At 45.6% G+C, this 14,156-nt stretch overlaps 2 protein-coding genes across 4 annotated transcripts in view; one reads left to right on the forward strand and one right to left on the reverse strand.

Moving 5' to 3' along the window:
* LOC125629205 (uncharacterized) overlaps window positions 1-14,156 on the forward strand; it is a 262,178-nt gene that overhangs the window by 215,922 nt on the left and 32,100 nt on the right. The gene's annotated exons all lie outside the window — the stretch shown is intronic.
* Window positions 1-14,156, reverse strand: part of LOC142068327 (uncharacterized) — a 35,509-nt gene that overhangs the window by 10,726 nt on the left and 10,627 nt on the right. For 2 of the 3 annotated variants that reach the window (XM_075124100.1, XM_048834547.2), the window contains exons 2-3: window positions 10,605-10,686; window positions 7,891-8,017 (exon numbers count right to left, since the gene is read on the reverse strand). The exons of the other annotated variant lie outside the window; for it this stretch is intronic. In XM_075124100.1, the coding sequence (XP_074980201.1) occupies window positions 7,891-8,017; window positions 10,605-10,686 (209 nt within the window). The remainder of the gene's footprint in view (window positions 1-7,890; window positions 8,018-10,604; window positions 10,687-14,156) is intronic. 3 annotated transcript variants of the gene reach the window in all.

Genomic DNA, 14,156 nt, shown 5'->3' on the forward strand with positions numbered 1-14,156 from the left:
CATAAGGTGGGATGCGTACGGTAACATTGTCATATCCCAAAACAGTTACACTGAAATAACGTGGTATTGGGCTGTTAGGAAGATGATCCTGTCCTGATAGTGCCCATCACCACCAGATAAAGAAACAGATCTTAAGATGGTTAAAGAAAACTTAGTTTGATAGCCTCCTGTCTGGCAAGAAATCGCTTCTCAATGGTTCATAGAATCATAGAATATCAAGGTTGGAAGGGACCTCAGGAGGTCATCTAGTCCAACCCCCTGCTCAAAGCAGGACCAATCCCCAACTAAATCATCCCAGCCAGGGCTTTGTCAAGCCTGAGCTTAAAAACCACAAAGGAAGGAGATTCCACCACCTCCCTAGGTAACGCATTCCAGTCTTTCACCACCCTCCTCGTGAAAAAGTTTTTCCTAATATCCAACCTAAATCTCCTCCACTGCAACTGGAGACCATTACTCCTTGTACTGTCATCAGCTACCACTGAGAACAGTCTAGATCCATCCTCTTTGGATCCACCTTTCAGGTAGTTAAAAGCAGCTATCAAATCCCCCCTCATTCTTCTCTTCCGCAGACTAAATAATCCCAGTTCCCTCAGCCTCTTCTCATAAGTCATGTGCTCCAGCCCCCTAATCATTTTTGTTGTCCTCCGCTGGACTCTTCCAACATTTCCACATCCTTCTTGTAGTGTGGGGCCCAAAACTGGACACAGTACTCCAGAGGAGGCCTCACCAATGTCGAATAGAGGGGAACGATCACGTCCCTCGATCTGCTGGCAATGCCCCTACTTATACATTCCAAAATGCCATTGGCCTTCTTGGCAACAATGGCACACTGTTGACTCATATCCAGCTTCTCATCCACTGTAACCCCTAGGTCCTTTTCTGCAGAACTGCTGCCGAGCCATTCGGTCCCTAGTCTGTAGCAGTGAAAGGGTTTCTTCCGTCCTAAGTGCAGGACTCCGCACTTGTCCTTGTTGAAGCTCATCAGATTTCTTTTGGCCCAATCCTCCAATTTGTCTAGGGCCCTCTGTATCCTATCCCTACCCTCTAGCGTATCTACCACTCCTCCCAGTTTAGTGTCATCTGCAAATTTGCTGAGAGTGCAATCCACACCATCCTCCAGATCATTTATGAAGATATTGAACAAAACCGGCCCCAGGACCGACCCTTGGGGCACTCCACTTGATACCGGCTGCCAAACAGACACGGAGCCATTGATCGCTACCTGTTGAGCCCAACAATCTAGCCAACTTTCTATCCACCTTATAGTCCATTCATCCAGCCCGCCCATACTTCTTGTATGGATTGTGCTGGTGAAACCCGCATTTCTGTATTGTTTTATCTTTACGGCCCCTACTTTTTTATTTTTAATTTGTCTGGTTCTCTAATTGTTTCCGTCTGCTGTATAATTAATTTTGTTATGTGTAAGTTAATTAGGGTAGTGGGATATAGTTGGTTAGAGAATTATGTTACCATATGTTAGGATTGGTTAGTTAAATTTCAATAAAATGATTGGTTAAGTTATAGCTGAGAAAATTATTATATAAACTGGGGTCAAACAGGAAGTGGAGGGAAAACTGGAATCATGTTTGCTAAGGATGGGGGGGAACGGAAATGGGGAACAGGGACACAGGCAAGGGGGACACAGAGCTAGGAAGGAGGATGTGGGGTAAATGATCTGCGGTGTCACAGCTGGAAAGGGAACACCAGGGAACAGACTATATTGGAGTATAGAGAGAAGCCCGACTGGTGTGAAGAGCTTCGGAATATGCTTGCTTGGAAATGAACCCCAATAAACATCGCATTGTCTGCGCTTCAGATTTCTGGTCTTTTGCGGTTTCCTGTCTGTGTGACAAGAACCAGGAAAGAGAGAGAGTGAAGGGAAATCCCTCTAACAAAATTGACATGACGTGATAACCAAGCGGTAAGCTTTTAAGGAAGGTTTTAGTACACTTTGGAAACGATCAGGGATTCCCATGAGGACTGATGAGGGGGCGATGGTAAATACGCATTTAGATCCTTTGCTTGTTTTATATCTTTTCCCACACTATCATGGATCCATAGGATCTGTGCAATGCCCTGGATTTTAAACAGTCCTTCGGAGGTGCCCCTTGAGTGCGCTAGACCCCCAAGGGGTCCCACTCTTCCACAAGGATAGGCCATATAGCTTCAACACATGAGACTGAGCCTCTGGCTTCAAGACTCCTATTTCAACCTGTGAGCTCTGCCAGCAGGTCCAGCTGAATTACACTCCTCTTCAGAGACTGTTCCTCATTCATGCTTCAATGCACCTCAGCAAGCTTTTGCTGTGACACTGGGCAGACTGTTAAAACATAGCAGGGTTTATTAGTCAACTGAAACACAGCATTGGAAATTGTCCTTAGATGAGGACAGAGAAGCAAAGACGACAATATAGTCCAGACTGGCCAAGGCCCTTGTGCCATGCTGCTGTTGAAAACAGTTTGGTTTCCTTTCAGTGTGCCTGTCCATTTGTCTTTGCTGCGGTAGAGCTCCCTGCATCTGCGAGCCCAGTTCTTCCTGCTCCCCAAAACACAACGAGTCCATGTATGCTTCACTCAGCCAAGCGGAGATCCTCCCGTGGACAGGTGACAATTATTCCCTTGCCTCTGTCGGGTATTCCACTGATGTAGGTTGGTCCCAGCCCATCCTTAATGAGCCATTCATATCACCCCATGACAGCTACGTGACAAAACACCTCATGTCTCCTGCTTTGTCTAATCATAGCAATACCAATCACAGAGGGAAACTGAGGTGTGTATTGGCATCATACAAGTATTACCAAAATTCCCACCTCTATCACACACACTTCTCACAGCCCTTGGAGAGAAACCAAAGCACAGGAACAGGATGTTAGTCCAGTGAACACAGTGGAGGATAAGTTGCAATCCTCAAACCCTGGTCAAAAAGGAGAGGCATGTGGGTCCCTACCCACAGAGAGGGGCTGGGGCTAGAGTCCTGATACCGGAGAGGGCATTCCTTGAGCAGAGCATGGAGGCAGGTCAAAGGCTTAGCTACCCCAGAACTGTGACATCGCAAAAGAACATTTTGGGGAATTAGGAAATCTAGTGACTCAGTTTAATGGGAGGGAGATGTGTAATGTACAAAAGGCTAGAGAATTAAACACTAAAATTCAGGAGCAACAGCCTCTAATTCTTCTGGAAAAGGAGAATGTAAGAAACAAGAACTGGGCCACACAACCTCAGGAGCGAGAGGCTCAGGGATCCAAGGAGCCTGAAGGGAAGACAGCTTGTGGCTACTGCAGATGGGGAGAGGAGGACAAGGCTCTCCCCAAATTCACTTCTGTTGATCCCGACCTGATTTTATGATCTATGACCCAGTCTAAGGTCTTGTGGGTAATTTAATACCTTTTATACCTCGCTAGAGGTAAAATGTCATTATCAGAATATTGCTTATTAGCTTGGAACATGCATGGAGGAGCAAGGAGGTGAACATAAATAAATGGGTTATTAAGCTTACTACAGTTAAGGGCCTGTTATATTAGGTTGAGGCTTTGTGGGAGTAGTTATATTAAAGTATGGGATTTACCTGAATAGGCCTAAGGAGAGAATCCCAGGTCAGATACTTTGCACCCTCATTTTGAGAGGCTAATGAGTAACCACAAACAGGTGCAATACACCACAGGATTCTGAAAGAAGGAAGTTTGGCATGGGCTTTATCAATTAGGTTGCTATGCAGTATCTCAGCAGTAGGACCACATTCATATATTGGAATTATTAATAAATAAGTGATTTAAATCATGAGTATTAATGCTCGATACTTAATAATGGACTTCCCAAAGGCCACATATGGGTTGGGGCAGCTATGGACATTATTGTAACCGGAGTAAAGGAGCAGATATGGTATATAGCTGTACTATTACCATTAGGAAGCGGATAAAATACCTCTCCTAGTAACCATTTTTTCATTTTTGTAAGGTCCCAAAGACAGTGTAAACTGAATCAGGACCTCCCTTCTGATGGGCTCCCTTGCCCATCCATCTTTGTTTCCAATGGTGTCCATAACTTGCAAGTATGCAGAGTGCAAGATCCTCTTTACTATACTTATCTTAGTCTAACTGTTATGTGCATTGATCCTTGCCCATAATTTCAATTATAGCTGTCTGTATTAAATCAAGTTGTGTGTCTTTCACCAAATTTCAACTTCTCAATTAACTTTGAGTAGCCAGGTACAGGGGCAAGTTGTACCCCAATACGTAATCTTATAGGTGTAAAAATTGTTCAGGCTACAGTAGCACCCTGAGACATCATCAATGTGTCCATTTGTGCTGGGTAGTGGCCCTGCTACGGGAGGGAGAAATGCAGCAAGGACTCAGGATCGATGGCCAGGGTCGCCGTGCATAGAGATGGGGAGGTTATATGGGGAGGGGGGTAATGAGTGAGAGAGGGAGGTCAAGGGTTGCATTAAGGAGGTTGTCTAAGGGCTGCATTAAGGAGGCTGTGTTGGTGAGTATCTGAGTGTTTGTTGTGGGGACAGTTTGGCAGTTTGACCATGTGCTTGAGTGGTGGTTTGAAAAGTGTGAATAGGGAGTGCTTTGTTCCAGGTGAGCCTTGAGTGGGCCTGACTGTATAAAAGCCAGTCAGCAGCAAACAGCTGAGCAGCTAACAGAGGGAGTTTGCCTGGGAGTTCGCCCGGGGAGAGCCCACTGAGGCTTACATCTCGCCGGCTTCTCTGAGTAGTTACTACAACTCCTGAGTGAACTCGTAGAAGAAAGAGAATATGGATGGGGGCGTTCAGCTGTTGTGCCCTGCACTGGATGTGCCATGTTTGTCCTTCTTCCACAGGACAGAAGCGACTTTATCTGTACAAAGTGCAAGCTGGTCTCCATTTCAAGGTCTGGAACAACAGGTATCGACCCTGCGTTGCATAAGAGAAACTGAAGATTTCCTGGACAGACGTCAGGATATGCTTCTACGGACACAATGTTCTGAAGATTCAGAGCAGGCTGTGCAGCGGGGACAGGAGGACGGTGAAGAAATTTGGCAGCATGTGACCTCCAGAAGAAGAAAGGGGAGCATCCATGTACCAGCAACGCAGATACAGGTAAGTAACCGTTTCCATGTTATCTCCACAGGTACTAATGCGGAGAGTGGACTAGATGATACATCTGAGGGAAGGGAACAGAAGGAGACTCCGCCGACTGGAAGGCATGAGATGCACTGTCCTAGGGTTGGGGGTTCCACGACCACCGCTCCCAAGAGAAGGAGGCGGGTGGTGGTGGTCGGCGACTCTCTCCTCAGGGGGACTGAGTCAGCTCCCAGACTACTGCACTGGGCAGCACAGCATGGGGAGGAGGTGGCCAGCCCTCTGTGAAGGAAGAAGTGGTTCGGGATTATTTAGAAAAACTGGACGTGCACAAGTCCATGGGGCCTGATGCGTTGCATCCAAGAGTGCTAAAGCAGTTGGCGGATGTGATTGCGGAGCCATTGTCCTTTATCTTTGAAAACTCATGGCGATTGGGGGAAGTCCTGGAAGACTGGAAAAAGGCTAATGTAGTGCCCATCTTTAAAAAAGGGAAGAAGGAGGATCCTGGGAACTACAGGCCGGTCAGCCTCACCTCAGTCCCCGGAAAAATCATGGAGCATCTCCTCAGGGAATCAATTCAGAAGCACTTAGATGAGAGGAAAGTGATCAGGAACAGTCAGCATGGATTCACCAAGGGAAAGTCATGCCTGACTAATCTAATTGCCTTATATGATGAGATAACTGGTTCTGTGGGTGAAGGGAAAGCAGTGGACGTCTTATTCCTCGACTTTAGCAAAGCTTTTGACACGGTCTCCCACAGTATTCTTGTCAGCAAGTTAAAGAAGTATGGGCTGGATGGATGCACTACAAGGTGGGTAGAAAGCTGGCTAGATTGTCGGGCTCAACGGGTAGTGATCAATGGCTCCATGTCTAGTTGGCAGCCGGTATCAAGGGTCGGTCCTGGGGCCGGTTTTGTTCAATATCTTCATAAATGATTTGGAGGATAGTGTGGATTGCACCCTCAGCAAGTTTGCAGATGACACTAAACTGGGAGGAGAGGTAGATACGCTGGAGGGTAGGGGTAGGATACAGAGGGCCCTAGACAAATTGGAGGATTGGGACAAAGGAAACCTGATGAGGTTCAACAAGGACAAGTGCAGAGTCCTGCACTTAGGATGGAAGAATCCAATGCACCGCTACAGACTAGGGACCAAATGGCTCTGCAGAAAAGGATCTAGGGGTTACAGTGGATGAGAAGCTGGATATGAGTCAACAGTGTGCCCTTGTTGGCAAGAAGGCCAATGGCATTTTGATATGTATAAGTGGGGGCATTGCCAGCCGATCGAGGGACGTGATCTTTCCCCTCTATTCGACATAGGTGAGGCCTCATCTGGAGTACTGTGTCCAGTTTTGGGCCCCATATTACAGGAAGGATGTGGAAAAATTGGAGAGAGTCCAGCAGAGGGCAACAAAAATGATTAGGGGACTGGAACACACGACTTATGAGGAGAGGCTGAGGGAACTGGGATTGTTTAGTCTGCGGAAGAGAAGAATGAGGGTGGATTTGATAGCTGCTTTCAACTACCTGAAAGGGGGTTCCAAAGAGGATGGATCTAGACTGTTCTCAGTGGTAGCTGAGGACAGAACAAGGAGTAATGGTCTCAAGTTGCAGTGGGGGAAGTTTAGGTTGGATATTAGGAAAAACTTTTTCACTAGGAGGGTGGTGAAACACTGGAATGTGTTAGCTAGGGAGGTGGTGGAATCTCCTTCCTTAGATATTTTTAAGGTTAGGCTTGACAAAGCCCTGGCTGGGATGATTTAGTTGGGGATTGGTCCTGCTTTGAGCAGGGGGTTGGACTAGAGGACCTCCTGAGGTCCCTTCCAACCCTGATATTCTATGATTCTAAGAGTTAAAATAATAATATTTGGGGAAAATATGTATAATGAAGTGAAACTGAACGGAAATAGAACTGGAGTGCAGGCTCTAAAGCAACAAGGCCTGGGTAGGGATTCGAGGCTAAACGTCTGGGATCCCCCAGAGATTTAGATCCCCAAACCTCTTCTCCCTCCCACCGACCCACCCAGCCTACTTCCTGGGTGCCTTCCTCCACACTCCCCTCCCCTTCTTCCCATTACTCTCAGCTGGCACCACCTCCCGGCACCTTTGGAGCTTCTTGTGTTCCCTCCTCGTCTCTCACTGCCTCATCCCTCCCTGCTACTTCTTAGCTCTAATCCTGCACACACCCTCCCCATGTCCTGGCACCCCAGAATTATTTACTCCCCCCCTTCTCCTCCCTTTCTACGACTCTGTTCTCCCTTCACCCATGGGCTCCTGAATGGCAACATTATATATTCTCCTATCAAAAAAGGAGCTCATCTGACTGTCACAGAAGCCATACATGAGTCATACACCTATTTATTCAATTTAGAATTCTACAGGTGGCATATTTTCCTCTTAAAATGAGGAAAAGGCATGAAAGCTCTTGTTATTAATGTATCCAATAAGGTTACATTTAATACAATTTTAAAATGACTGACTGCACCAAAAAGGCACATGTCCAAAAATTATTCTAGTGGATGGGAGATAAAGCAAAAAAAGGGGGGCAAGGAAACTTGTTAAAACTTGTATGACGAATAAAAGTATAAAGTTATTACTACTTTAGAGACCCCACAGCTTCTACTAACAGAGGGGGGGAGGGATAGCTCAGTGGTTTGAGCATTGGCCTGCTAAACCCAGGGTTATGAGTTCAGTCCTTGAGGGGGCCATTTAGGGATCCGGGGCAAAAATTGGGTATGGGTCCTTCTTTGAGCAGGGGGTAGGACTAGATGACCTCCTGAGGTCCCTTCCAACCCTGATATTCTATGATTCTAAGGGACAGGACTCCGTACCCAGCAAGACCACCGTCTCGTAGTTCTTCTGCATGACATCCCTGTAGAGGGCTCTCTGAGCGGGGTCCAGCAGAGCCCACTCTTCTCTGGTGAAATACACAGCCACCTCCTCAAAAGACACTGGCCCCTGAAAGAGCAAGAGTCCAACACTCAGTGCCTGCTGCCATACTCACAGCTCCACTATTCACGGAACAGCAGCACCAGGTAAATGGAAGCTCCAGGATGCACATGTTAACAGAGTCCCACCCCACCTTGCTTAGAGCAACCAGAAGGCACCAGAGGGTAGAAAGAGAGAAACTCTGAGTCCCCCAGCCGACAGACGGAGGTAGGATCTTCACAGTTATCACATACCAATTTTCCACAATTCTGGCTAGTAGGTAAGGGAAGCTATCAGAAATCAATGACTAATCAATGAAAATAAAAAGGAAGTTTTTAAAAAGCACATTAAGTACAAAATTAATCCTAACAATGGTAGTGGTAAATTACTAGACGGAAATGGCAGAAGTATCAAAAATAATGCAAAAGAGGTAAAAGTGTTCAATAAATATATCTATTATGGATTTGGAGAAAAAGAGATGATGTACTCATTTCATAAGATATTGACGATGACACTCTTTCCTTTCCAACGAGAACATTAAACAGCAGCTATTAAAGTTAGACATGTTTAAATCAGCATGTCCATTTAACTTCTATCCAAGAGTTTTAAAAGACCTGGTAGAGGAGCCTGGTGGACTGTTAATGTTGATTTTAATTAGGACTTGGAACACTGGCAAAATTCCAGAAGACTGGAATAAAGCTAATGCTGTGCCAATATTTAATAAGCATAAAAGAGATGACCCAGCTAATTACAAGAGTGTCAGTCTGACATCAATACTGGGCAAGAGAATGGAGCAGCTGATACTGGATTTCATTAATAAAGTAGTAAAGGAGGGTAACATAATTAGTACCCATTAACAAAGGTTTAGAGAAAATAGATCCTACCAAACTAACTGGATATCCCTATTGGATGAGATCAAAAGTTTGGTTGCAACTAAATTGTTGATGTAATATACCTAGACTTCTGTAAGGTGTATGACTTGGTTCAGCACAATATTTTGACTAAAAAACTAGAAAGATACAAAATAAACATGGCATACATTAAAGAGATTAAAAATGCTGATTGTAAATGGGGAACCACGGTCGAGTGGATTTATTTCTAGTGGGTTCCTGCAAAGATTGGTTCTTGACCCTGTGCTATTTAACATTCTTATCAATGACCTAGAAGAGAATATAAAATCATCACTGATAAAGTTTGCAGTTGCCACAAAGATTAAGGGTGGTGGTAACTAATGAAGTGTCAGTAGATTCAGGCTCCATCACTGGCAGTCTGGGAAGTTTTCCCAGCCCTGGCTGGAGGGTTATTTCCTGTTCCACAAAGAGGGGAAGTTCCATTCCCAACTCCTGTGCCTTGAAATTAGGCCCTATCTGACATTACATCCCATATTCAGCGTAGTGGTATGATTATAATATGATTAGGACATAATTATGATGCATTTTGTGCAAGATGAGTCATGTATGATGTCATTGAAAAGTTATGATTTGCTGAATATGATTATCCTATTTGTGTGCATGGATCACGTTTGTATCTGAAGTTATGGATATTGACTATGTAGCTGTATTTCAAATGTGCTTACTCTGGGTAACACCCACAACTAGCCTTTCAGGTACAACAATGAAGAAGCCAGACAGTGCTGATGGCTCATCAGCAAAGACAATGGACCGTGGAAGAGCTTAGCCTTCCTGTGAATGTTTCAGCCAGCCTATAAGTCATGGCTACTATGACTCGGCAGGGCATGTGTACAGACCACATGATACTGAACTCCATTTTGGTACCTGTATTTTTCCACAAACTGGACTCAGTTTGGAATAAAGGGCTCCCGCCATATAGAAAAGCTATATAAGGTGGAGTGTGACATCATCTCTTGGCCTCATTCCCCACACTAGAGAACTCCTGGAAACACCGGAGGAACAAAGACTGAACTGGGGGAAGCGCTGGTTTCAGGGTAAAGGGATTTCTAGCTTGTGTATCGAAACTTGGTGGACTGTTTGTACGATCAGTCAGGGTGAGAAACTGCTAATTCAAATTCTATCCATCTAGTATGTTAGGCTTAGTTTGAGTTTTTGGTTATTTGCTAAGTAATCTTCTTTGATTTGTTTGCTATCACTTAGAACCTATCTTTCTGTCATTAATAAACTTGTTTTATGCTTTATCCCTGTGCACTATAAGATGGTATAATTCTGGATTTATATAACAGCAGGTGTGCAAGGTTGGGGAGCTGGGAAATTGGCTGTTGTCTTCTATCTGTCCTCGAGTGGCTTAGGTAAAGCACTCTGGTAGCTTAGTTGGATGTATGGCACCACCTACTGTTGGGTGATAAGAGGGCGTGGAGAGGCTGGCTGAATCTCCAGCAAAGCAATGCGAGAAGGGCCAGCCCAGCTTGAGTTAGAGGGCACAGCGGTTCCCAGAAGCCCCCAGATTGCACCCCAGGGGTGACAACCCATCACATCCTAGATTACACAAGTCTTAGCAGGTTTGTCACATCCTGTCCCCTCCCTTTCTCCACCCTAAATATTTCCTGCCTCCCATCAGCTCTAGCAGCTCCAACCCTCCTATGCATTTACTGGTCCTCTCCCTCCAAGCAGAACCCATCACCAGCTCCCTGATAATCCCTTACCTGAGCCAGCTCCATGCAGCCACTTCCTTCTCCCTGGGTGGATGGGATAAACTGGAGCAAAACCTGGACATTATTTTGTAGCCTGCCAGGGCGAGAAGGGCAATGTGAGAGAATTCAGATGTGGCTCTTTTCCATTCAACAAGCCGATTCCCCCTAGGATTTTCCCCTGCTAAAGGACATTTTAGGTTCCGCCACACTGTGAAGCACAGAGTGACCTTATTCCAGTACAGGCCTAGCCCTCTCCCACCAGGATGAAACTCTCCCAGTAACAGAGTCTCTCCATTACATTTATAAAGTTTGTGGATGATACCAAGCTGTGAGAGGTTGCAAGTGCTTTGGAGGATAGGATTAAAATTCAAAATGATCTGGACAAATTGGAGAAATGGTCTGAAGTAAACAGGATGAAATTCAATAAGGACAAATGCAAAGTACTCCACTTAGGAAGGAACAATCAGTTGCACACACACAAAATGGGAAATGACTGCCTAGGAAGGAGTACTGCAGAAAGGGATCTGGGGGTCATGGTGTATCACAAGCTAAATAGGAGTCAACAGTGTAATGCTGTTGCAAAAAAAGCAAACATCATTCTGGCATGTATTAGCAGGAGTATTGTAAGCAAGACACGAGAAGTAATTCATCCACTCTACTCCACGTTGATTAGGCCTCAGCTGGAGTACTATGTCCAGTTCTGGGCACCACATTTCAGGAAAGATGTGGACAAATTGGAGAAAGTCCAGAGAAGAACAACAAAAATGATTACAGATCTAGAAAACATGACCTATGAGAGAAGATTGAAAAAATTGGGTTTGTTTAGTCTGGAGAAGAGAACACAGAGAGGACACGATCACAGTTTTCAAGTACATAATAGGTTGTTTCAAGGAGGGAGAAAATTTGTTCTTCTTAACCTCTGAGGATAGGATAAGAAGCAACGAGCTTAAATTGCAGCAAGGGCGGTTTAGGCTGGACATCAGGAAAACTTCCTAACTGTCAGAGTGGTTAAGCATTGGAATAAATTGCATAGGGAAGTTATGGAATCTTTCTCATTGGGGATTTTTAAGAGCAGACTGAACAAAACACCTTTCAGGGATGGTCTAGATAATACTTAGTTCTGCCTTGAGTACAGGGGACTGGACTAGATGACCTCTCAGGGTCCCTTCCAATTCTATGAACCAAAGGCCAGAGAAGAGGAGAATAGAAGGAGTCACTTTGGGGGATTCTCCCCGTCATTGTCCTAAGAAAACTGTTTCAGGTTTACCCTTGTTTGCTGACAGTCAGCTCTTTCGCTGTTTCACCTGGTACCCCAAGAGAGGAAGAAAGTGCCCTGAGGTCTCAGCCAGAGGGTTGAGCTCTGACACACTAGAAAGATAAACCCCCATAGCACCCCAGGGGGAGGGGGCAACTGGACTCAGAGAGGTGCACCCCAGAAGGCCTGAGGCCCAGAAGTTTGGCACCAGTTTGATGGACTCGATAGTCTCTCAATCGGGCCTACCAGCAGCGTGGCACATGGAGTAGATACAAGGTGGCCTGGGGAGCAGGAAGTGGGCAGCATCCCAGACAGCACACCGAGAAGGAAAATGGAGAGGGGACGGGAGGCTCTGCAGTTGTCCTGAAGGCTCTGCAGAGAACTCAGCAGTTGTCCTGAAGGCCATTGGTAGGAAGTTGTCCTCTCCCTGGTCTACAGGGGTCAGACAGTGACACAGAGATCCCTTGGCAAAGGGTCACTTGGTCTTTGCCAGCAGCTCTCACCTGAGACCTGACAAACCCATCACAGCAAACGCATCCCTTGGAGGATGATTGTGTGAGGTGTCTACAGGGAGCTCATAACTGGTCAAGATCATAATGACTGAGAGATCAATGTATGAGTCATATGTAAGGAAGAAAGCATTTATACTGAAAATCTACTTTACAGACTTGGAATAGAAAATCAATCACGAAAGGTAACGGGCCCCGGGATTGGCCCATCCGCCAAAGAGGGAGTCGTCACTCCTGACTAGTCAACTGGCAAGGTAACGCAAGGCTCATGTGACCAGCCCTGCTCCATCCCAAACCATCAACGGAAAACCATCGGGGCACCACCAAACAACTGAAATTGTGGTTGGGGGGGGGGGGGGGGAGCTTAAGGTAACACAAATGTAATCATCCAAAATATGAATAGTTTAAAGGTACATGTTACACATGTATGGGGTGGAGGAACAGGCCAGAGTGTATAGGGGAGGGGGCCTGTTTGGAGAAGGGACAGACTGGGAAGAGCTAGGGCTGGACCAGGGACAGGAGGCCCAGCTGGAAGTAGCAGTGAGGGGGCCCAGCTCATTGTGTACCTCAGGCTACATCACCAAGGTGGCATGCGCCATACCCTACACTGCTGCCTGTAATACATGTGTGCAGCAGCCTAGGCCAGGAGACAGCTACTGGCTTCTACAGAGCTAAGAGAGGGCTGGAGGAGATGGACAAGAAGGGGAGGCGGAACAGGAAATTGTGGTAGGAGGAGGAGAGAGAGACATTTGAAAGCATGACCATTATTCCCATTCCACTGTAACAAAAAGTACAGGAGAGGGGAGCAGCATTTCAGAATCACCCATTAAAAATCCCTCCCTTTGATATCCTCTGACCAACATGCCTACAACAACTCTTTTCCCTTTGTACCCCCTCCCCCTCTGAACTCCCCCTCAGCTGAGACTGTCCCACGTGATGGGAAAACAAGGGTTCAGTCCTGGAACTGGACTGGGTCTTGCCAGCACTAACGGGTGTAAAAGCCTTTATGCGTTAATGACAGCAGCAGCTCTGGGACTCGGAGACATAGTACAAAATAATAGACTCACCAGAAATCTGAAACGGCCACTTCATAACTCATAGAATCTTATTTATCTATTGACGTATGGGAATAACCAATAAGAGAAACAACCCAGTGAAGTTGATACCGTGTGGGAAAGGGCTCACCTGACTTTACAAATTGGTATAATCTAATCTGGAACTTTACACAGAAAAATGCCCTAGTCGTAGCCTTATGGCTATTTGCCTGGTGTCACAACAGGGCAGAATTAAGGTGGGGTGCCTTAGCTCTGAATTTCCATCCCCTAGTATATTGCAATTGCTATTAAGTGGGTTTGGCAAAATTCATTTTCTCTATTTATTTTTTTTAATTTCAGTTGATGATATCAATATTTATTTTTAAGCCCTTTTTCAATGTTTACAATTTCAACTTTGAGCTGTGGGAAGTTATGTGGGTCATCAGACAACAATTATGTAATTACAGTAAATGTTGAGATTCAAAAAACCAAATCTTTATAACTGTTCAAACACAAATAGTTAGTGTCACATGCAAAACATACAGTGTAAATATCCTTAAATCAAACTCTGCTTTCTCCAGAAGGTTAGATGGAGGCTACCAGGGTTGAACATGGCCCTACAGAGCGTGGGGAGAAAACTCCCTCTCAGCCTCTCCTCTCTCTCACCTCCCAGAGTCAGTGACTCTGATAAATCGTTCCCTGAAATCTATAGAGCCCAAGTATGTGAGCCAGTGATTAACGCAGGTGCCTTGGGGGCTGCAGCACC

The sequence above is a fragment of the Caretta caretta genome, chromosome 28 (genome assembly GCF_965140235.1).
Source record: "Caretta caretta isolate rCarCar2 chromosome 28, rCarCar1.hap1, whole genome shotgun sequence".
In the NCBI taxonomy this organism is placed as follows: Eukaryota; Metazoa; Chordata; order Testudines; family Cheloniidae; genus Caretta; species Caretta caretta.